The sequence below is a fragment of the Sardina pilchardus genome, chromosome 22 (assembly GCF_963854185.1).
Source record: "Sardina pilchardus chromosome 22, fSarPil1.1, whole genome shotgun sequence".
Lineage (NCBI taxonomy): Eukaryota > Metazoa > Chordata > Actinopteri > Clupeiformes > Clupeidae > Sardina > Sardina pilchardus.
In genome coordinates this window covers 20,183,963-20,206,462 of record NC_085015.1, presented here as the reverse complement: position 1 = coordinate 20,206,462, position 22,500 = coordinate 20,183,963, and the positions used below count along the sequence as shown (strand labels likewise).

Here is a 22,500-nt window from a genome sequence, read left to right as displayed (position 1 = left end):
AACTTTCTGGAAACTGTGAATCTTAGGCAAACTGTGCATCTTACATCTAGTGCTACTAAATATCCACATTTTTAAACCTGTTCAACTGCAAAAAAAACCCTCTTTGCAACCCCTCCCATATTGTTGGTGACCACCCAGTTTAAGAACCACTACTTTAGAGGGCTGTGTCCAGAAGTCAAGCGTGCACGCTGGATAGTACCTTCTTTCCAGTAGCGTCTTAGTTAGCTTACTCCTCAGTATGCGTCCCTACCTACATTTGGACAGCACTAACTAGTTGGCGTCACCTGACTCGGGGAGGGGGGTGTGTTGACAATTTGCATGTCGTATGGAGCTTGACCTGCGCTGCGCAATGGATTATGGGATACCTGAGGGCAAAAAAGATGCATCGATGCACGCTTGGAAATCACGGCAAACTAAGTACCCAACTAGTGAGAGCGCTTGACTTTCGGACAGTCTATTCTGACGTAACTTCCGGAAAATGCACACTGCCCAGCGTGCGTACTGATGTTTCAGACACAGCCGAGGAATGGAGAACACGTTTCGGGGAGTAATACACTTTTGATTGGTCCGTGTTGTTTGTGTCCCTGGCTCTGATTGGTAGGTTTGTGAGCAGTAGGAGTGGCCACGTGCTGGAGGTGGACTACGCTGCTGTGGCCATCAGGAACGTCAGGAGACTCCTCCCCACTCAGCCAAGCCACGCCCAGCGCCGAGAGAAGCACACTTTCAGCACAGGTAAGTCTCTCTCTCTCTCTCTCTCTCTCACACACACACACACACACACACACACACACACACACACACACACACACACACACACACACACACACACACACACACACACACATCCACGTGCACCCACAAACGCACACTGACTCAACAGCATAGACATACTGCCCAGTATGTTGGTGTCAAGCCAAACATACATACACACACACACACACACACACACACACACACACACACACACACACAGACACACACACATCCACGTGCACCCACAAATGCACACTGACTCAACAGCATAGACATACTGCCCAGTATGTTGGTGTCAAGCCAAACATACATACACACACACACACACACACACACACACACACACACACACACACACACACACACACACATATACACACACACACACACACACACACACACACACACACACACACACACACACACACACACACACACACACACACACACAATCTCTCCAAAACTGAAAGGTAATCAACCAACGAGTGGAACTTCAATCGCCCACTGTTACCATCCATGCTCCATCATTCAAACCATTCAAACATTGGCACATTCAGCAGCGCTCCCATCTGTGAGTCACTTCCTGCCCCTTGTGTTTCTGTTGAGACCCAGTGAGGTGGTGAATTGTTGCCATTACTGTAGCTGCCATTCAACATGCAGGGTAACAGCACACTGCCATGGCAGGCAGCTGAGCTGGCCTATTACAGCTAAACCACTCCAAATCTCCATGAATTTAAATATATAAATAAATATATATATATCACATATATACTGTATATCTCCATGAATATGTACTGTAAGTGTTTCAGAGGGTGAAGATTGGAATGAATAGAAAGTATTCTACTTTGCCTTTAGAGTCAGTGTGTGTCGGTCCGTGCAATTTATGTCTGTTTAGTCGCATATCTCTTAAGTGAACGAATGTCTGTTGTGTGTGTCTGTGTGTGTGTGTGTGTGTGTGTGTGTGTGTGTGTGTGTGTGTGTGTGTGTGTGTGTGTGTGTGTGTGTGTCTGTGTGTGTCTGTGTGTGTCTGTGTGTGTCTGTGTGTGTCTGTGTGTGTGTGTGTGTGTGTGTGTGTCTGTGTGTGTGTCTGTGTGTGTGTCTGTGTGTGTGTGTGTGCGTGTTAGGTCCAGGTATTGCAGTGAACAGCATCAGTGTGTGTGAGGCATTCTGTGCCACTGCATCTGAGGATGGCTACCTGAGGCTCTGGCCCCTCGACTTCAGCGCAGTCTTCCTGGAGGCAGGTGAGCTGTCACTTAAAAACACACACACACACACACACACACACACACATTCTGCATGTGCACACACCATATGCATACCCACACAAATCTACTACTAATAATAATTGCAATATCCACACTCGTAGATATTAACTGCGAGTGCGCAAATGTACTCTGTGCGCGCACTCAGAGGAGACTGCTCGTTGAGCGAGGAAATTAATGCTGCGAGCAAGGAGCAATCTGACCAGCACGTCCAACAGCCACTTGAAAATCACTCTCTCGTAGTTGATTTCTGCTCTCATGAGGTGAATTTCTGCTCCTGTGGGTCTGTACTTGAGTTGAGGGCGGGAGCCAGGAGCGGTACTGGTTGTGCTGTGATTGCCCGTCTCTGAAGAGCGAGATTTGATTGACAGCAGATCAGCAGGTCGGATTCCTCCTCGCTCGCAGCATTATTTTTACCTCGCTTGGGGAGCAGTGTCCTCTGAGCACAGCAAGTGTGAAATAATATAATACACCCGAGTGAATGTTTTATCGTGCGAGTGTGTTTTGGCCCGACATGGAATTTTTTTTTTTAACACAAGCACCCATTCAACTAGACTATCTTGTTTGGAGAAGGAGGCATGAGAATCATAGCTAAGGGGTGTGTTGTGTGTGTTGTGTGTGTATGTGTGTGTGTGTTTCTGTGTGTGCGTGTGTGTGTGCGCACGCTCAACAGAGCACGAGGGGCCGGTGTGTCACGTGTGCATCTCGGACGATGGCCTGAAGGTGCTGGCGTCCACCAGCATCGGCAGCTTGGGCTACCTGGACGTGGCTAGCCGCGGTTACAGCACGCTGATGCGCTCGCACACGCACACGGTGCTCGGCTTCAGCATCGACGGCCTCCGCCGCCACATCACCACCGCCTCCAGCGACGGCACCGTGCGCGTCTGGGACATGGACTCCATGCAGCAGGTGAGCCACACAAGCACACATATGCAGCACACAAGCACACGTATATACCGCACACAAGCACACATATGCAGCACACAAGCACACGTATATACCGCACACAAGCACACGTATACAGCACACAAGCACACATATACCGCACACAAGCACACCTATACAGCACACAAGCACACGTATACCGCACACAAGCACACATATACCGCACACAAGCACACCTATACAGCACACAAGCACACGTATACAGCACACAAGCACACATACAGCACACAAGCACACATATACAGCACACAAGCACACATACAGCACACAAGCACACATATACAGCACACAAGCACACGTATACAGCACACAAGCACACATACAGCACACAAGCACACATACAGCACACAAGCACACACATACCGCACACAAGCACACGTATACATCACACAAGCACACATATACAGCACACAAGCACACATATACAGCACACAAACACACACGTACAGCACGCAAGCACACATATACAGCACACAAGCACATATATATACAGCACACAAGCACACGTATACAACACACAAGCACACATAGACAGCACACAAGTACACAAACACACATATACAGCACACAAACACACGTATACCGCACACAAGCACATATATACAGCACACAATCACACATACTGTATACAGCACACAAGCACACATATATACATACACGCACAGACATAGAATGCATGTATGCATACTTGGATAGACAGATGAATCCACTTTCTCTGTCTCTCTCTGTCTCTCTGTCTGTCTGTCTGTAGTTGTATGACTTCCTGTCTGAGGACACTCCATCCTCGGTGGCGTTCCACCCCAGCCTCCCCGTCTTCTGCTGTGGCTCCAGCTCCGGACGCATCCGCGTCTTCAACATCACCTCCGCCAGCATGCTGGCCCAGCACCGGTGGGTGGGTGGGGGTGGGTGTGTCTGTCTGTCTGTCTGTGTCTGTCTGTCTGTCTGTGCTGTTGAGTGAGCCAAACAGTCATTAACTTATTTTTTGTTGATTAAGTGCATAATTTAAGTGTGTCTATGCTTTGACAAAATGATTACACTCTTGACAGCATAATTATGTATAAAGGTGTAAGTGCTTTCATTTTTTCGTGGGTGTGTGTGTGACAGGAAGCACACCGAGGCAGTCGTGGGCTGTGTTTTCTCTCCTGACGGAGAGTGCTTGTTCAGTGGTGGCGCTGATGGATCCTTGGCCCTTTATAATTCAGCACACCAGGAGCTTCCAGCCATCCGGGTGCTGGGTGAGTGAGTGGGCTGGATGGGAATGCTGGGAGAAGGCATGGGAAAACACTGAGCACTGTGGGAATTAATGGGAATTTAGATAAATGACTGGAAGTGGAACAATATTGGTAGAATAAATAGACTCATTTGGTTTCTACATGAATTGTAGTAAAATGGACTATCTGGAGAAATATTTTTGATTGTCTATGGATTTTATGAAATTACATGTTTGGGTTGCTTGGGGAACCTTCTAAGAACCTTTGTTCTTAACCTACATTGTATTGGTATGTGTCCATCTAAATGTGCGTGCTGGTTTGGGGCTAGGTAATGTGTTGGCACGAGGCTCAGAACGTGCCCCTGATGCATTGGTTGTCAGCGGCGACAGCTCCAGGCTGGCATTCATCGGCCCCACACAGCACACCGTGACCATCATGGATGCCCGCTCACTTGATGAGGTGTGTCTATACGAGCGTGTGTTTTGTTCAAATACAATGGCCATTCCCAGTTGTGTATCCATGTGTGTGTGTGTATGTGTGTGTGCGCGTGTGTGGACCTTGTTTCTATTGTATTGTACGTCTCTTGTGTGTTTCTCGTGTGTGTGGATGTTTGTGTCTCTCTCTGTTCTATTGTTTTTGCTCAATTCCTATTTAATGGTGATTGTTGCACCTTTTGTATGCAGCTATGTTTTAACTTTACACCTCAACTGTCAACTGTGTGTGTGTGTGTGTGTGTGTGTGTGTGTCAGATGTTGCGTGTGGACGTCAGCATCCTGGACTTGGACAGCCCCAAACTGGACTGTGCTCTTAAGGTCTGCTTTTCTCCTCCCAAACCGGGACACCTGCTCATCTCCACCTCCGCAAACAAGATCCTTTACGTCAACACACACACCGGCAAGCTGCTGAAAGAGGTGTGTGTGTTTGAGTGAAATTAAGATTTCACACTTACTTACTTAATTAAAGTGACCTATGCAAATGTATGCTGAAATAATATCTGTATCTGTATGTGTGCGACTGTGTGTGTGTGTGTGTGTGTGTGTATGTGTGTGTTTTTGTGAGAAGGAAGGATTGATTCTGTCATTCCAGGCCTATGTGGCTTTTAAACATACACCAGTTGTGTGTTGCTGGCAATGCTCTAGTTTGACAGGCCAACCATGCCGTCTAAAAAGTACATAACAAATGGCATTTTATAAATAGCATTTTTTTTTTTTTTTTTTTTTTTTCTAAAGCCTCCTCTTGTTCACCGTGTGTGTGTTGTCTTCTGAAGGTGTGCGATGTTCAAAAGAAGTGCTGCTGGTCGCTAGCGGTCAGTGAGGATAGCCGGTTCCTCTTGACCGCTGGGTGTAACACACTAAAGGTCTGGGACTACAACATGAGCCTGGACGTCAACTCCCAGGTATGCCTCACTGAACACACACACACACACACACACACACATACACACAGTCTGGACGTCTCACAAATTACATGTCAGTACAACACACTTGCTCTCGACGCATGCACACACACACACAGTTGCTCTCGACGCATGCACACACACACACACAAATTAATTCACACAAATCGTGCACGCACACACACAGACCCAGACACTGAATGATATGAGTGAATGTAAAAGTTTGTTTCTGTGTGTGTGTGTGTGTGTGTGTGTGTGTGTGGCAGGTGTTTATTGGCCACTCTGAGCCCATCAAGCAGGTGAGCTTCACACCTGATCAGATGGGTGTGGTCTCTGTGGGCGACGCCCTCTTCTTTTGGGACTTCCTGGCACACCCTCAAGAAGCAATGCTACGGTAAGAGTCCAACACACACACTCACACACTCACTACAGACTACAATCCACCCCTGAGAAGATGCCTGATATGTCTGTCATGTCTGTAGGTCTCCTGCCATCTTGGTGTCTCCTCCCAAACCAGGTATACTTGTCAGCCTTAACAGTTGAATAATACATTACATTGGAATTTCTTCATTTGTTAGAATTTCTCTTCTTCTTTTTCATTGGTGCAGGCCCATCAGGTGACTCGGGGGCGTTGACCAATGGATTGCGGCTGTCCGCTGGGATGCCCCGAGGCCCAGCTCCCCTTCCCTCGTTCGACCTGAGCTCTATTGAGAGGCCAGCTCACGATGGTTAGTGTCCTCTGGGAAAGTTGCCTGTCATTAAAAAAATATATATATATTTCTTTCTAAGGTCTGAAATGTCTTGGTCGTTACCTTGCATTGTACTAGCCATATCAGTGAAGAGACATCTATGAATGAAAATGCTAATTTGTTTTAGCATCTCTTGTGTTCAGATAAGATTCTGATTGCTTGTGTGTCCTGCACAGTTAAAACAAGGATCATAACATGCTGTTATGTGTGCCTGTTGGTGTGGGTTTGTTTGCAGCACTGGAGGACCTTTCTCTAAATGAGGACGCTCACGATGCCTTACGACGTAGCCCCTCCCCTTCGCCGGCTCCCAGCCCCACCCCCAAACACGCCTCCTTCCTCCGGGTCACTGATAGGTCAGCGAGCAGAGCCTCTCCAGACAAGCCAGCCAATCAGCTGAGAGAAAACGACTTTGGGACCTCCTCAAAGGCGGAGCGTCCGGACTGCTACAAACACTTCACACCACGTTACAACGCCTCCACCCCAGAGCAGGTACTATCCCTCCATCCATTTTTATTCTTTCGCCCCTTCTGTCTCTCTGTCTCTCTGTCCTGACCAGTTTTAGACATTTCCCAGGATTCTGTCTTTTTACTGCAGAATAATGTGGCCCCTCCCCCTGGAGAGGAGGGACTGAGACTGAAAGCTGTGATTGGCTATAATGGCAACGGGCGTGGCAATATGGTGTGGAACCCTGACACAGGTGAGCAGTATGTGTGCGGCAGTTATGGACAGGTGTGTGGTTTTGTGTGTGTGGGTGTGTATGATTTGAAGAGGGAAAGGTCTGAGTGTCGGTGTGTGTTTATCCCTTATGGGGCGATTTTTGTTGTGTGCTAGTTTATTCTCACTCTCTCAATCATACACTTGCTGCTGCATTGTAGGTCTGTTTGTCTACACCCACGGATGTTTTGTGTGTGTGTCGTAGGTCTGTTTGTGTACACCTGCGGCTGTGTGTGTGTGGTGGAGAACCTGCACACAGGCTCTCAGAGGCACTGGCTCGGACACACGGAGGAGATCTCCACCCTCGCCATCTCCCATGATGCTCAGGTACAGCACTGACGTCACGATCACACCAGCTGCAGACAGGAAATAGAGAGGGATGTCAACTGTAATAATGTATTTGAGAAATTATCACATTTGTAGGACCACTATATTGAAAAAGCACAGATTTGTATTACATTTGTAGGATAACCGTGCCTATCGATATTCTTTTGTTGTGATTGGTGGAATAGTTAGTGGCGTCAGCGTCTGGGAGCGGTGCCTCATCGAAGAGCCTCATCTGCATATGGAATGTCACAGACGGTTCCCGGAGAACCAGCATGTCGTTCCATAAGGGCGCAGTGCAGAGTATGGCCTTCGCCAGGGATGACCGCTACTTCCTGTCAGTGGGTCAGTGTGTGATGTCACATCATAATAAAAACCTCATTGGTTTCCCATGTATTGCATGATTTATGATCATATTGATGGTCATCGTGATGGTCGTGATTTGTCATGCACATCATGAATGCACATATCCTTGTCTGTTTTAGAATGCACATATCCTTGTCATGTTGTTCGCTCCTCTATGAAGTATTGCTTCATTCATAGCAACTCGGAACTTTCGTCTTTTCATCTTCGATGTGGCCACACTCTGTTAGGCATGTCTGTTGCCATATTTTTTTTTTTTTTCCGCCACCACCCCCCCTCTTCGGAGGACTACTTTATTTGTCTGTTGCCATATTGATTAAATCCATCAGAATGGGCCCCAGCTGTGGAACTGGCTGGGGCACCTGCACCGCACGCCGGTGACCTTAGTCCGATTCCCGCCCTGTGGTCCTTTCCGGATCTCACCGCTGTCTCTCCCATTTGCTTCCTGTCACTCTTCAAGAGGCAGTTTTCAGAGATGGTGGACTCTGAAGTAAACGAGTTCCGAGGTCTCTCCTGATGCACGCATGCCTCATTTAAAGAGGTTGTATTCCGTAATGACATCACATCCTGTTTTGGCTGCAGGTGACTTCAGTGAGCAGGAGGTGGCGCTGTGGAGCGGGAGCTGCTTCGAGCTGCTGTGTCGCGTGACGGCGCCGTGGGCGCTACACGAGGCCCGCTTCAGCCCCGCCATCGACGGCCTGCTCGCTTGCGTCGGAGCTTCCGGAACTCTCTTCTGCACCATACACACACAGGGCATGCAGACAGAACTCCAGGTAAAAAAAAAACTAATTAAGAAAAAAAAAACACACACACACATTCATATTCACTCAACCACACATTCATATATCCCCACACAGGTAGATGCATTTGTATATTACCAAAGCATACAAACATCCACTTTCTCTCTGATTTTTGTGTCACTACCTTTGGCTTTATTAGCTTAAGTTTTGGCAAATGCTTCTTCAGATTTCCAGACTCACAATCCCACTTCAGATATCCTGTAGCAGCATTGCTCTGAAAACACCCCTGAGGATGCAAACTAACTCACACACTGTCGCCCGCAGGTGCAGAGTGTGTGTGTGCCTGACGATGTAGGTGACGCGGAGCTGACATCTCTGTGCTTCAACGCCAACGGGCTGCTCTTTACGGGCACCAGTGGAGGGCAGGTGTGTGTGTGGGACTGCAACACACACCGCTGCTTCATGAGCTGGGAGGCAGACGAGGGAGAGATCGGTCAGTGTGTGTGTGTGGGTGTGTCTTTCGGTCTGTCTGTCGGTCTGTCTGTCTGTCTGTCTGTCTGTCTGTCTGTCTGTCTGTCTGTCTGTCTGTCTGTCTGTCTGTCCGTCCGTCTGTGTCTGTATAAATATGAGCATCTGTGTGTAAGTGACCTGTCAGGGTCATGATTGCATTATCAGCCTCACAGATTTTCAATTTCCCCTGACTTGTATCATTTTTGTTTCTTCTTAACCTCAACCAGTGAACGCATTTGAGGTTTTCTATGTTTTTTGTGCATGAGATTGCATGCTGTTTTTTGGAGCGGATATTGGATGCATTTTGGTGTTGGCTTTTGTATGGCTAAAGTCAATGAATATTGGCCATACACTACTTAAGGTGTATTGATAGGTGTTGCTAATGCTACAGAACTGGCCTTGGGTTGGGCTTTTCTTCATTGTTTACACTTTAAATTGTATAGGCTGAGAGAAGTCATCAATATTGTTGCACATGTATTGATTGTTTACCACTTTAACAACATTCAGCTGAATTATCCAGCTTCGGCTTTCCCTTTGGCTTGTTGTTTGCATTATCGTTCAGCAGAATTATGGCCTAAACGGTGATCAATAATTGTAGATATAGCCTATCCCATTAAGTGTATGCATACTGAGTGGACTCTAGACTGCGCTTCCCTATAGCACAGGAGGCTGTGTCATGCCCTTAGAGATAAGCAGCACATTTTGATGATGTACTTAGTACAGTCATTTTCTATGTATTAGTCATACTGGCCCTCATTTATGAAACGTGCGTACGACCAAAAACAGGCGTAGGCTTGTTTCCACGCAAAGTATGGCATTTATCAATGTGAACGTGATCGGTGCTATACGCTCAAATCTCACGTCTAGCCTGAACTCGCGTACGCACGTTTTTCAGACGGCATAGCATCGCGCAGCAGTAAATCGGCGGTGCATTAGAAAGTTGAATAGTATAGCTGAATTGACGGACTATCTCGGACATAACATCTTTCCTGTACATGTGTAGCCTATTTGCTGTAATGTAGCATATTATATTGACACATTTCATGGCTTAGGATAGCCATATAGGAGATGATTACTTTCTCTTTGGCAAACGAAACATTCATGATTTATATATTTTAAATTATTTTCAACGGTTTTCGTACGGTTTTCGTACGGTTTTGTAATGAATGTATTTATGTTATGATGCGTTCTCTCTGCAAAATTAAAGTCTGTTGCGCTTAAATCGCTCTAGTGTCCCGCCTTCCTTGATGACCGCTTCTAGCTGTCAAAATTAACAATTCAGCTGGACGTCACTGTGGCTCGAGATCTCTAATGATCTCTTTTGGACGTATAATGCACCTTCATGTCGTAAATTCTAGGGGCGAGGCCATTAAAACGAGCATAATATAGGGGCGTGATATTTAAATCACGTTTGTTTCCAGTTGCCACATTTATCAACACAAGTTTATTCTTACGCTGGAATTGGAGTGATGCGAAAGTTTGAGGAATCACACGTGTACCCCGTCGTAAGATGATTTCTGCGCTCAGATATTGGTGTCTACGCTCTGTTAATAAATGAGGGCCATTGTGTATTTAACGCAGGATAGTGTTTTACGCAAATGAAAAGAACAAAACCATGTATTAACCACAGTGCCTAATAGCCCTGTGAATCTGAATCAGATCATGCTTTTATTGTTCAGAAGAATGCAGGAAAGAAATGTATATCTTGCCCCCATGTATTAGCCTCATAGCTGAAGAACTTTTGCAAAATCAACATATACACACATGGAATTAAGAACGGTACAGATATCATACAGGGTCACAACCCGACATAATGCACTATTCCACTTTCTCTCAAAAGCCAGGTTTTGTAACCAAAAAATATATCTGAAGTCATGTACGAGCTATCTGTCAGCCACCTAGCACGTACTGTAGAAATCGGTAGCCATCAATTACCCACGAAGCACCTCCCCACTCAACAGCAAGTTGGTAGAGTTGTCCCTGTCTTCTGTAGCTAATGTAACTGTAGAGTTAGAGAGATGAGGAAAAAAAGAGACACAATCATTCCCTCTGAACTTCAGCAGTCAACCACACCTGTGTCCGTCTATAAGCTATCAAAGTAGCCATGGATCTGGCTGTTGTAAAAGTCCCCTCTGAGCTTTTAATCCAAAATGGTTGTGTGAAGTTTCTTTTCTCATTTTTTAGATGACTTTTTAAATGACTTTTATAAAGGAATTCAGTACTGTTTAGTGGCTGCTGCTGAAGCTGATATGAACAATAGCAATAGCATGCCATCACAATTATACTGTAGGATTCAATGAAACCGTAAGCCATTCAATTAATAGCAAATGGTCTGTAATGCCTGTAGTGCTTTATGTGTGGTCTTTTTAAAGGTCTGTTTTTATACACTGGGCCACCCTTTCCCCTGTTGGAAAGTGTTTTTAACAGAAATCTCACATTGTGTGTGTGTGTGACTATCTGCTGAATGGGAGAGACTTTGTTGTGCCCAGGCTTGCTGAGGTGCTCTCTCTCTTTCTTTCTTTCTTTCCTTCTTTCTCTATCTCTCTCTCTCTCTCTCTCTCTCTCTCTCTCTCTCTCTATCTCTCTAGGTATGGGTTCTAACACACTTCAGTTACAAGCAGATGCAAAGTGTGTATACATAGTAGTAAAAGAAAAATTATGTGTTACACAAATTATAAAATCTTGTGTGTGTGTGTGTTTTGTCTGTGCATGTGTGCAGGGGTGTTGCTGTGCTGTGGCAATAGGCTGGTGTGTGGGAGCAACAGCAGGCGTTTGAGGCTTTGGTCAGTGGCTGCTGCTCAAGCACTAAGAGCCCAGGATGCGGAGCGATCTCAGGACAGGTACAGTACACACACATGCACACACAACCAGACAGTCCAACACACACAACTTCTGGAGCCTGTTCACATTACAAACTGCTAACAGTTAAAGAATCTGTAACAAAATTCATGATTGGTTTTCTTTCTCTTTCTGATGAAGTAGGGTAATTTACATAAAATGAAAAGAGCCCTTAATTAATTAAATATACTGTTTTTCAATTAATGCCTAATTGCTTTTTGGGTGAAATGAAAAGTACCAGAGAGCTAAATAGAAGCTGATTAAAAATGTACAGTAATATCAGAAAATTAAAAGTGCAAAAAATAGCTTTGATCGTGTACAGATCTTCTACACAAAGCATCTTGAAAAGCATTCAGTCATGTGACCCTCTTGATGATGTCTCCTGGTGTGATAAGGGATTATATTATGCAGCAGGTCTCACCTCCACCTGCTGAAAGGAGTTGCCGTTGTATGTTATTTTCACAAACCTTATCAGCTTGGAATAAATTAGTGTCTTTATCTGTTTGTCCCATGCCATGACCCAGTACATTGTGTGGGATGCACTACTTACATGGCATAGTCCTCGTGGCTTGCATAGACATGAAAGGACTCTGAAATACCCGTATGATTCTTTTGTTTAGTGTAAACTATTATGTGGAGTAGCCCTTAGTTAACGGTCACTCGCGGTCACCCAACAGCCCTGCGGTGCTTCTGGAGCAAGAGATGCAGCTTGACGGGGCCGTGGTCAGTGCCACCTTTGATGACGTCATGGATATGGGCATTGTGGGCACCACGACGGGCACCCTGTGGTACATCAACTGGACAGAAAGCACCAGCATACGGCTCATCAACGGACACAAGAGCAAGGTGGGCGTTGTCCCATTAAGATTCATGTGTTCATCACCACAATGATGATGACAGATTCACATTCACATTCACATTCACATTCACATTCACATTCACATTCACATTCACATTCACATTCACATTCACATTCACATTCACATTCACATTCACACTCACACTCACACTCACTCACACACTCTCTCACACTCAAACTGTGTTAAGGGTACATTTAAATATCAGCTCGCTTAGTAAATGTATCTCAGGGTCTGTATGATTGGATATGACAAGTGTGAATGATGGGCATGACTGCAAACCATACATATAGACTACATGCACTTAAATTAAGAGGCTGATGTGTCTTACATGTGTGTGTGTGTGTGTGTGTGTGTGTGTGTTTATGTTTATACACAGGTGAATGGTGTATTATTCAGTCCGGACGAGAGCCGCTTTGCTACCTGCGGACAGGATGGAAGTTTGAGAGTCTGGACGTCGCCTAGTAACGAACTGTTGGTCCAGTTCCAGGTGCTCAATCAGGTGAGTCTTGGCCAGTCAGACCCCTCAAAGCATGTCCAACAGACGATCCATTTGCTTGTGCCATATCGTCGTGCACCTGCCTCTCTTTCTGGTATCCTCATCAGAGTATTGTGTGTGTGTGTGTGTGTGTGTGTGTGTGTGTGTGTATGTATGTGGGTCAGAGCTGTGAGTGTGTGTGCTGGAACCCTGGGAGCTCGGTGACTGCGGTGTGTGTGTCGGGGGGTTACAGCGACGGGACGGTGCGAGTCTTCAACCTGAACTCGTCTGAGATGGAGCTGAAGCTGCAGCCCCATGCCACCGCGGTGTCCGCCCTGCAGTACTCCTGCCACGGTGAGAGACACACACACACACACACACACGGGAGGGAGAGGGAGAGGGAGAGGGAGAGGGAGAGGGAGAGGGAGGGAGAGAGAGAGGGAGAGAGAGAGAGAGAGAGAGAGAGAGAGAGAGAGAGAGAGAGAGAGAGAGAGAGAGAGAGAGAGAGAGACTTGTAAGGGACTTGACCTTAGTTTTACTCTTGGGTCATTCATTTTAGTATGTGAGTATTGGTGTGTGTTTGTGCCCATTTGAGTGAGTGTAGGTCTACAGAAACTAGATTGTGTGTGTGTGTGTGTGTGTGTGTGTGTGTGTGATCTTTGGTTGTGTTTTTCAGGTCTGGTGCTGTTGTCAGCAGGACGAGACGGTGTGATTGCTGTAATCAGTCCAGTTACTGGGGCCACACTGCGCATTATTAGTGATCACAAAGGGGCTCCCATTACCGCCATGCAAAGTGTCAAAAAACAGGTTTGTGTGTGTGTTACTGCACCAGTGTCGTTGTTTGTAGGTATACATTCACGGATGCATTTATTTCTGATAATTTGGTTTTTCTATGGCATGATTTCTTAATCATTGCTCTGTCCGTGTGTGTGTGTGTGTTTAGTCTTTGTGTGTGTGTGTGTGTGTCTTTGTGTGTATTAATAATTCTTTATTTGTTTCCAGTATAAGGAGTTTGGGCTTCAGGGCGATGAGCTGTGGTTGGCAGTCAGTGCTGATAGGCGTGTCAGTGTGTGGGCAGCTGATTGGAAGAAGGACAAATGTGAGCTACTTGATTGGCTGAGTTTCCCCGCCCCAGCTGCCCCTGAGGTGAACTAACCCCTCCATCTACAGCCTTCCAGCATCCTCCTGACTGCTGTTACTATATCACATGTACTGTGCCAATCATGATAGGCATTATTGTAAGGTCATTCTGTGTTTTATCCAATCAGTATGGGGAAGTCTTGCCACCAAGCCTGGCTGCCTTCAGTCCTTGTGAGCGAGGGGTCCTAGTTTACACTGGCTATGGAGTGACAAAAGAGCTCACCTTCTACTGCCTGAACAAAAAACAGGTCTGAATTATTCTACAATTACGTAACTAATATCAATATGGCACACAACTGGTATTGATTAGGTAGAGCTATACTGATTGCATCAAACCAACCTCTCTCTCTCTCCCCTTTTGCAGGTCCTGAGAACCATTTCTTTGTCAGATTGGGCTCTTTCCTTAAGTCTCTGCTCTAAGGAACGACTACTTGCTGTCGGCTCAAAGCGTGAGTACACACTCTGTTGCATGCATACTGTACATTGCAAATATAAACATACACATATACATACAGTATATCCCCTTTTTGGATATTTCTTCGAAGCCCCTAAGGGGACACAAAACTTTTGTGTGAGTACATGAAAGCCTGCTGTATATTGCTATACCCTGGGGCATACAGTGACAGCTAGAGAACTTACTACAGTGCTGGGGTTATTTAAAAGGAATTTTAGAGTCTGTTCTGGCGCATGGGATACATCGATTTGGATCGGGCAAGTACTCTGATTTATGAACAGTTAAACATCTGGCCAACTAGGTGCATGTACACGAAATGCAAGGAGAATGAATGTATTAAACATGAAGAAAGAGGTTGTTAAGTTTAATTGCAGGAGAACTAGACCCACGGCTGTGTCGCCAAAACTACTTTGCTAAATGGCCTAATTATGTGGTACAAAGACTCACAGGAAATGATTCAATGACACAGAGAGCCGCCATCCTTTCTAAAGAACCGGAGCTTGTTGCTGACTGGCAGCTGGCTGCATTCCCCTCAGTAGGAGCATGTTCACAATGGGGCGGAACAGGTTTAAAAGCACTCGTGTTGTCGGCGCAGGAATCTATATTTGTCATGGCTCTTAAGTAGAGTCCTTAAATTCACTTTGAATTGATAGTCTACTAGATGATGTTGTATCATATAATGTTGACTTACAAACAAAGATTTCATAGACTGCCCTTATTGGCTTATTGGACTTATTGACTGTTACCACAGCCACTTTTGCCAAATCAGGTTCTAATGAGTGTTTTTATGGTGTGTGTGTGTGTGTGTGTGTGTGTGTGTGTGTGTGTGTGTGTGTGTGTGTGTGTGTGTGTGTGTGTGTGTGTGTGTGTGTGTGTGTGTGTGTGTGTGTGTGTGTGTGTGTGTGTGTGTGTGTGTGTGGCAACAGACCGTGTGATGAAGTTGCTTCACAGCTCCTCGGGTCGTTTTCAGGACTTCACCCCTCATGGCGACTCCGTCCAGCTCTGCTGCTTCTCCCCTTCAGGAAAACAGCTGCTTACCTGTGCTCACAATGAGATACTCCTCTGGAGCACTCATAGCCTTTAACACACACACACACACAATTTTTCAGAAGGATTTACACACATGCCAGATATCCCAGACACACAGAAACACAATCTCAGAGAGTCAAGTACCTGCATGCAAACACACACACATGCACACAGAGCCTAAATGCACTCAATAGGTCCATTTGTGTGCACAAGCATACACACCTATGCAACAGCACATAACAGGATTAACTTTAGGAATGTTTACTAAGTTGCAACATGTGGATATATCCAAAGAAGGCGCATAAATACAGGCACTACAAGTATGCAACATACTATTTAAATGCATTCTATTTGTGATTTTCTAGGTCTCTTTACTGAAGGTTGTATCTGTTAATATACCTTTTTGTTCTTTTGCTGATACCCAGAGCCTGAAAGTACATGTGCCTTGTGTTATGTCCATGTATGGTCATGCATTTTTATATGTAGGAATTTTTGTAATTGTGCTGTCTATCAATGTGCTTTTTTTTAGTGTTTTATACATCTTAAATCTTGTCAGAAAGACATGTATTTGTACTGTTTGAAAACTGTTTTTAAATATGTGTTTTTTACATTTGTCTCCAGTTAATAAATGTTTTTTACATTTGTATTCAATTTTGTGCGTGTACTAGAGTATGTAGATGAGTTATATATTAATTAATTTATTGACATGTAGTTAGCAATGCACAGAATTTTGCAGTACTTTTAATTTTCTTTTGGCATATGATTTGATTTCCAAAGATTGAAATTTACTTAAGTAAATTTCAATCTTTGGAAATCAAAGCTTGACTGTGATTCGGTAATATAATGGTGAAATTACATCTTGGGTATAATCAGGGATGCATTTTGGTTGTTCATTGAAAAAAATAACCAAAAAACTGCAAGCGGAAGAGGGCGCAACATTTTTTGGCTCTAACCGGAAGTACCGATAGTAACGTTAGTTCGTTTCTCCTTGTAAACTGAAATGGGTCAACCGCTGTCAGTAATTTTCAAGTAAGGTTACATAGCAACACCCTAAAAGTTCAAAAGTAAGGCGTTTCTAATTAGCAAGCCGTCTGAAAGGGGACGGAGACATGAAACGCGATGTTAGGATACTCCTTCTGGGAGAACGTAAGTATATTTTCTTTCGGGACTCTGACAAGCAAGCAGGCTAGGTTCAATGGATTAGCTTGTGGGCTAACCAGCAGTCTTGTAGCCCGTTTAATGTAGCCTAACGAGGATACAAAGCTGTAACAATAACTTTACCCTAGCTAACTGGAGCAGAAACACATGACTGTCATAACACAAGTTGAGTTTGTCCACCGGACTGGAGGAGCAATAGTATGTGCCACTCGTCATGGACAGAAACTGCAGTCCAGATTGAGTAGATTTAGTTTTTTGAATAATTAAGCCGTTTTCTTTTAATGGTTCACGCTGTGTAGTCGGCGAACTTAAATCAGCAAACTGTCAACACGTCACTTAGTGATAAATCCCTGCATGCAGTGGTCAAGGGGTAACGCTAACTAGCTTATGTGTGCTAGCTAAATAGCTTGTCCTGTAATCACATGCCACTTCAACCAGCCTACATGAACAGTTACGAGGTTAACGGTTGTTTTTGACCAAGCTGTCGTAGAAATACCATTCTAACATGTACTCTGTTTGCCAATTCAAACCATCGATGTGGTGACTGTCACTATTGCTACATTCTGTTTTTGGCCTCAGATCTACTGTAACACAAGCTAGCCCAGTCCGACAACTTGACACCCTGCCAAAGTTCCCACTAGCTCTGATAAACATGCACAGGGTGAAGTAAAGATCACTGTAGTGTGCCCCCTCGAATTGACATAATGCAAACATGCGTGTGAAGCTAGTTGTGTTGTAAGCGCTTTGAAATTTAATTCAGCTCGAAACTAACGTCACTGGTGTTAATTGGCACTAAAATGTTAACTCAGGGCAGGGCCTATCTGTAGACGTGACTTGCGGCATGGTCACATAGTGCCATAACCTCATAACAAGCCAGTTAACTACCGGGTGTTGTCTTTGGTCTCTATAGCTTGGGAGATATTTAGTTTGTATCCGAAATTCCCCTTGCATGGAAATGAAACACATGCTTCAGTGGTACCTCAACATTTGACAGCACTGTTGTCAGCACAGCTAGAAACTGCTCTTCCACCACAAAATTTGCCTGGTATAGTTAGGACCGAGATAGTGTTTGGAAAGTGCACTAGGGAACTGGTTCTCATGGCAACTATCAAAGTGCACTATTGTTGCTAAGATAATATACAGGTAATTACTCAGAGGGAAAACCAGATAGTGTGTGCGTGCTCCCGTATGCCTGCCTGCCTGCCAGCATAACCGCTGTTTTGTCTGGCCGGTATCAGGTGTGTTTCCTTAAACTGAAGCACTAGAGCTGTGTCCTGTGAGCCAGTTTCGCAACCTTTTCCTAAACAGTCCCTCTCACACATTCTCTTTCTTATTCCCTGCCCCTCTATTCCTCCTTGGTCTCTGTCTCTCAATCCATCTTTTGACGCTGACTCCAAACAGCCAAGGTGGGGAAGACTTCTCTCATCATGACCCTGGTGGGAGAGGAGTTTCCTGAACAGGTGAGTGACAGCTCTTCTGTTGCTTGGCTACCCTCACACTGCCCCTCCTGTTGGCCTCTGCAGCTGAATGTTTACCATCCCAACAGCTTCATGTGAAGCACATGACATGATGCAGTGGCAAAATACTGGTAGACTATATAGCTGGAGATCTCTAAGTCTAAGGCACATTTAAGTTTAATCACAATTCAAGTACACATGACTGCGGAGCCCTAACCCCATGGATGCTATCTTTTACTCACACCAAGTCTCAAGGTTGTCAGGGCTTCAGTTTATATGCACCACTTCTTTCAGCAGCAGAAATAAATCTCATTTCTTCAGTCATTTCCATTTCAACAGCATTTCCAGTTCCATTTGTCTTTTGACTGTTATTTGGGGCTTTCATGAATAACCTTTACACATACAGTACATCGACTGAAAAAGTTGCTAGCAAGCATGTTTGTGGCTGCCAGGTGACTTTTGCTGAAGTGCACTGCAGACGCTTGTTTTGTAACATGAACGAGCCCCCAGTGGTCCACTGACACACAGCAGAGGCCTGTTGGCAGCTGTGGTCATTGGTAATGGGTTACTGCTGAGGAGCATGTGAGCCGAGGGCTGTCGGTTAGTGCGCACATTTTTAAACCGCTACCTCCACATTCCCCAGCAGGAGTGGAGGCCCCAGACATATCCACTGCTCAGGCACACCGTGAGCCTGACCTAGTGCCTAGGATCTCAGAAGTGTGGATGTTGATTGATTCCGATGTTAATCACTTGCTCTTGGCGATTTGAAATGTTTCTCGTCCATAAAAGCCGATAGTGCCGTCCAGTGGACTTTTTTTCACGTCTTGCTTTTCAGTTTATCCAATGAGTCCACTGTGTTATCAGGTTTCATTTAAGCGATTGTGACTGTGTAAAGCTCAGCTTTTGAATTGAAATCCACTGCTCAGGTATTTAGATATAATTTTATATGTGATATGGCAGCACTGGCAAGCTTGTCATGTACCTGTGCTTTTCCTCACAGGTGCCCTTGCGTGCGGAGGAGATCACCATACCTGCGGACGTCACGCCCGAGAAGGTGCCCACGCACATAGTGGATTACTCAGGTGGGTACACTGTGACTACCGTCGGGTATGAGCGCCAACCATGACGCCAACAGACCTGGCTCTATGGCTTGGCTGTGAGACTGTGTATACTGTAGATCCCAGGGTTGTGGTCAGGTCGTGTTGCTGCTCTCTCCCGTTCCCTTTCAAAAGAACCTGCCGGACATTAAACCAGACTGCTGGCGCAGCGGTCCTCACGACACGCCATTACCACAGCTTGAGTCGGTGCTTGTGTGCCATGCCAGAGCATGCTGGCTGTTGACCCAAGAATCGGTTGAATTGCAAATCTCAGTTTGACTCAAAGTTTCCATGATGGCATGGTGCTTGAGACTAGAGTCCCTGATGTTTAAAAAATAATGACGGCCACAGTTTGAGTCAACATTGAATTGTGAATCACAGTATTCTCCACTAGCCTTGAGCCCTGGGTGCTTAGGGTCACAATTTGACTCAAGGGGCAATTAACGTAATGCTTCATTTCAAAACTAATGGGGTTGTTGGATTGAGTCTGGGACATTATTGCAGCAGCTATTCATGGTTTAACAAAAAAAGAGACTCGCCTCATTGTCTGAGCTGCTCACTGATTGGGCTTTCAGCAGGAGGTCACTGGGAATTGCGGTGTTTAGTATTACATTGCCAAATAAACACACACTCAGGGATCTCAGCTTGTGTACCTCCTGCATGTGTTAGAGACTGTTCACTGACTCACACTGCAGGCACAGGAACAAGGATTTTCTAGTGTCTTTATTTCTTTTATTGTGTATTCTGAAGTTGAGGACTCTTGCTAGTTATATATGCTTCAGAGATTGTTTGTAAACAAATATGCAGTCAAATGTCAGCCTGTGAGCACACACACACACACACACACACACACACACACACACACACACTTTTCCTCAGAGACTGGCAGGCAGGGGAGTGATATGAGCTTATGCGTTGTTTATTTTTGTCTGGTCAACAGAAACTGAACAGACTGACGAGGTGCTGAGAGAGGAGATTGTTAAGGTGAGCCACCCTCTGTATCTGTGTAACTGTGTGTGTACCTGTGCATTTACCTTTGTGTGTGTGTGTGTGTGTGTCTGTGCATGTTTGTGTGTGTGTGTGTATGTGTGTGTGTCTGTCTGTCTGTCTGTCTGTGTGTGTGTGGTATCAGCTCTCAGGTATATTTAGGTGTGTTTACAGAAGCTGTTGCTGTGTAAACAAACATGTTATTCTTGTCCGTTGTGTGTTGGTGTGTTGTGGTCCAGTGGCTAGTGCAGAGTTGCGCAGTGCCTCTCCTGCTCTCCTGCTTATCTCTCACTATGAGCTGGAGGGTAGCGTGGGAGAGGCAGAATCTATAAGGCATTGGGTCAGGAGAAAGTGCTGTATTAAGGTTCGCATGGCAGACTCCATCGAGGAACAGAGAGACTGACTAACGGTGGTAATGGGTGTGAAGCTGGTCCTGATGTTGTGGGGATTGGGGACGGGAGGATAGTGATGATGGTGATGATGGTGGGTTTTGGTTTTGTCTCCAGGCCAACGTTGTGTGTGTGGTGTATGATGTCACGCAAGAGGAGACCATTGACAAGGTACCTCCTGCCTCTGTGTTCTTCTCCTTATGCATTACTTTCTCTCTCTGTGTTTCTTTCTTACTCTTTCTTTCTTTCTTTCTTTCTTTCTTTCCTTCTGTGGTTATCACCCCCCACACTCTCACACTCTCACACTCTCACACACACACACACACACACACACACACACACACATTCACATACATTAAATTGAGTTAGTTTGAATGAACAAGTCAGGCGCTATCGTGACCACAAAAGGCTATTGTGTGCCAGAGCATCTCTATCACCACCTGGCATCTCTCTCTCTCTCTCTCTCTCTCCCTCTCCCTCCCTGTCTTACTTTATCCATGTCATTCTCTCTCTCTCCCTCCCTCCCTGTCATTCTTGCTCTCCCTCCCTCCCTCTCCATCCTTTGCTCTCTCTCTCCCTCCCTGTCTCTCTCTCTCTCTCCCAGTGTCTCTGTCCCCTCTGGTGAATGAAACCCTCTCCTCGTGTCTACTTTCAGATCAGAACCAAATGGATTCCACTGGTGAACGGGGGAGCAGAAAAAGGGAAAAAGTAGGGCTCTGATTTTGTCCCTCTGCACTTACCGTAGCAAATGACCCCTTGCATGTTTCAATGAAGCCTGTAATTTGTCTGGGTAATGACCCCCTTTCTTCACTCCCATCCCCGCTCACCTTTACCCAGAGTTCCCATAATCCTAGTGGGGAACAAGTCTGACCTGCGCTCGGGCAGCTCCATGGAAACCATCCTGCCAATCATGAATCAGTTCTCAGAGATAGAGACGTGCGTGGAGGTCAGAGATTCCTGCTCAGCTCTTGGAGCTACTCATGAATGACCTGATATTTCACTGATGAAAATGTCACATTTCACTTTTTCAGACTCTGTATGTGTGTGTGGTTGTGTTTCTGTATGTGTTTGTCTGTATGTGTGTGTGTGTGTGTGTGTATGTATATGTGTGTGTATGTGTCTGTAGTGCTCTGCAAAGAACCTGAAGAACATCTCCGAGCTGTTCTACTACGCCCAGAAAGCTGTTCTGCACCCCACCGCTCCGCTCTACGATCCCGAGGACAAACAGGTGTGTGTGTGTGTGTGTGTGTGTGTGTGTGTGTGTGGCTGTATAAAGATGGGGTTCCATTGTGCAGGCAGTATGAGTGTCTGAACGGCGCTGCGTTCCCCAGCCATCGTGCACACAAGCATGTGGTGTGCTGCTCACAGGCCCTGCGCCTGCTTACTGACCCTCATATGACCATATATTGGGGGGGGGGGGATGTGAGCTTCCAGTGCCATGAGATTTAAATGTTTAAGTCACAGGAGTTTGATCAAAGGTCAGTGTGTTTCTCTTGTGTGTGTATGTGAGACAGAAATCTATAATGTGTGTGTATGTGAGACAGAAAGAGAGAGCTATCTCAATGTTTGTTCACTTTTTTCATGCAGTGTATTTATCATAATAAAATGTAAGGTGTTAAACATTCTTTATTGTTTGTGTGTGTGTGTGT

General features: G+C 45.5%; 2 protein-coding genes across 3 annotated transcripts in view; both read left to right on the top strand.

Moving 5' to 3' along the window:
• Positions 1-16,376, top strand: part of wdr90 (WD repeat domain 90) — a 34,765-nt gene extending 18,389 nt beyond the window's left edge. The window contains exons 17-42 of the mRNA XM_062526630.1: positions 602-732; positions 1,878-1,994; positions 2,689-2,924; positions 3,712-3,848; positions 4,065-4,195; positions 4,500-4,630; positions 4,921-5,082; positions 5,439-5,567; positions 5,834-5,961; positions 6,050-6,084; positions 6,176-6,295; positions 6,552-6,805; positions 6,911-7,013; positions 7,236-7,357; positions 7,543-7,699; positions 8,300-8,490; positions 8,782-8,950; positions 11,687-11,807; positions 12,483-12,651; positions 13,042-13,164; positions 13,326-13,494; positions 13,817-13,947; positions 14,143-14,286; positions 14,409-14,528; positions 14,645-14,729; positions 15,661-16,376. Coding sequence (XP_062382614.1) covers positions 602-732; positions 1,878-1,994; positions 2,689-2,924; positions 3,712-3,848; positions 4,065-4,195; positions 4,500-4,630; positions 4,921-5,082; positions 5,439-5,567; positions 5,834-5,961; positions 6,050-6,084; positions 6,176-6,295; positions 6,552-6,805; positions 6,911-7,013; positions 7,236-7,357; positions 7,543-7,699; positions 8,300-8,490; positions 8,782-8,950; positions 11,687-11,807; positions 12,483-12,651; positions 13,042-13,164; positions 13,326-13,494; positions 13,817-13,947; positions 14,143-14,286; positions 14,409-14,528; positions 14,645-14,729; positions 15,661-15,818 — 3,673 coding nt within the window. The 3' untranslated portion in view covers positions 15,819-16,376. The remainder of the gene's footprint in view (positions 1-601; positions 733-1,877; positions 1,995-2,688; positions 2,925-3,711; positions 3,849-4,064; positions 4,196-4,499; positions 4,631-4,920; positions 5,083-5,438; positions 5,568-5,833; positions 5,962-6,049; positions 6,085-6,175; positions 6,296-6,551; positions 6,806-6,910; positions 7,014-7,235; positions 7,358-7,542; positions 7,700-8,299; positions 8,491-8,781; positions 8,951-11,686; positions 11,808-12,482; positions 12,652-13,041; positions 13,165-13,325; positions 13,495-13,816; positions 13,948-14,142; positions 14,287-14,408; positions 14,529-14,644; positions 14,730-15,660) is intronic.
• Positions 16,377-16,731: 355 nt separating this feature from the next.
• Positions 16,732-22,500, top strand: part of rhot2 (ras homolog family member T2) — a 13,678-nt gene continuing 7,909 nt past the window's right edge. For both annotated transcript variants that reach the window (XM_062525612.1, XM_062525611.1), the window contains exons 1-8: positions 16,732-16,909; positions 18,323-18,381; positions 19,379-19,460; positions 20,416-20,459; positions 20,969-21,022; positions 21,507-21,559; positions 21,689-21,797; positions 21,978-22,079. In XM_062525612.1, the coding sequence (XP_062381596.1) occupies positions 16,873-16,909; positions 18,323-18,381; positions 19,379-19,460; positions 20,416-20,459; positions 20,969-21,022; positions 21,507-21,559; positions 21,689-21,797; positions 21,978-22,079 (540 nt within the window). In that variant the 5' untranslated portion in view covers positions 16,732-16,872. The remainder of the gene's footprint in view (positions 16,910-18,322; positions 18,382-19,378; positions 19,461-20,415; positions 20,460-20,968; positions 21,023-21,506; positions 21,560-21,688; positions 21,798-21,977; positions 22,080-22,500) is intronic.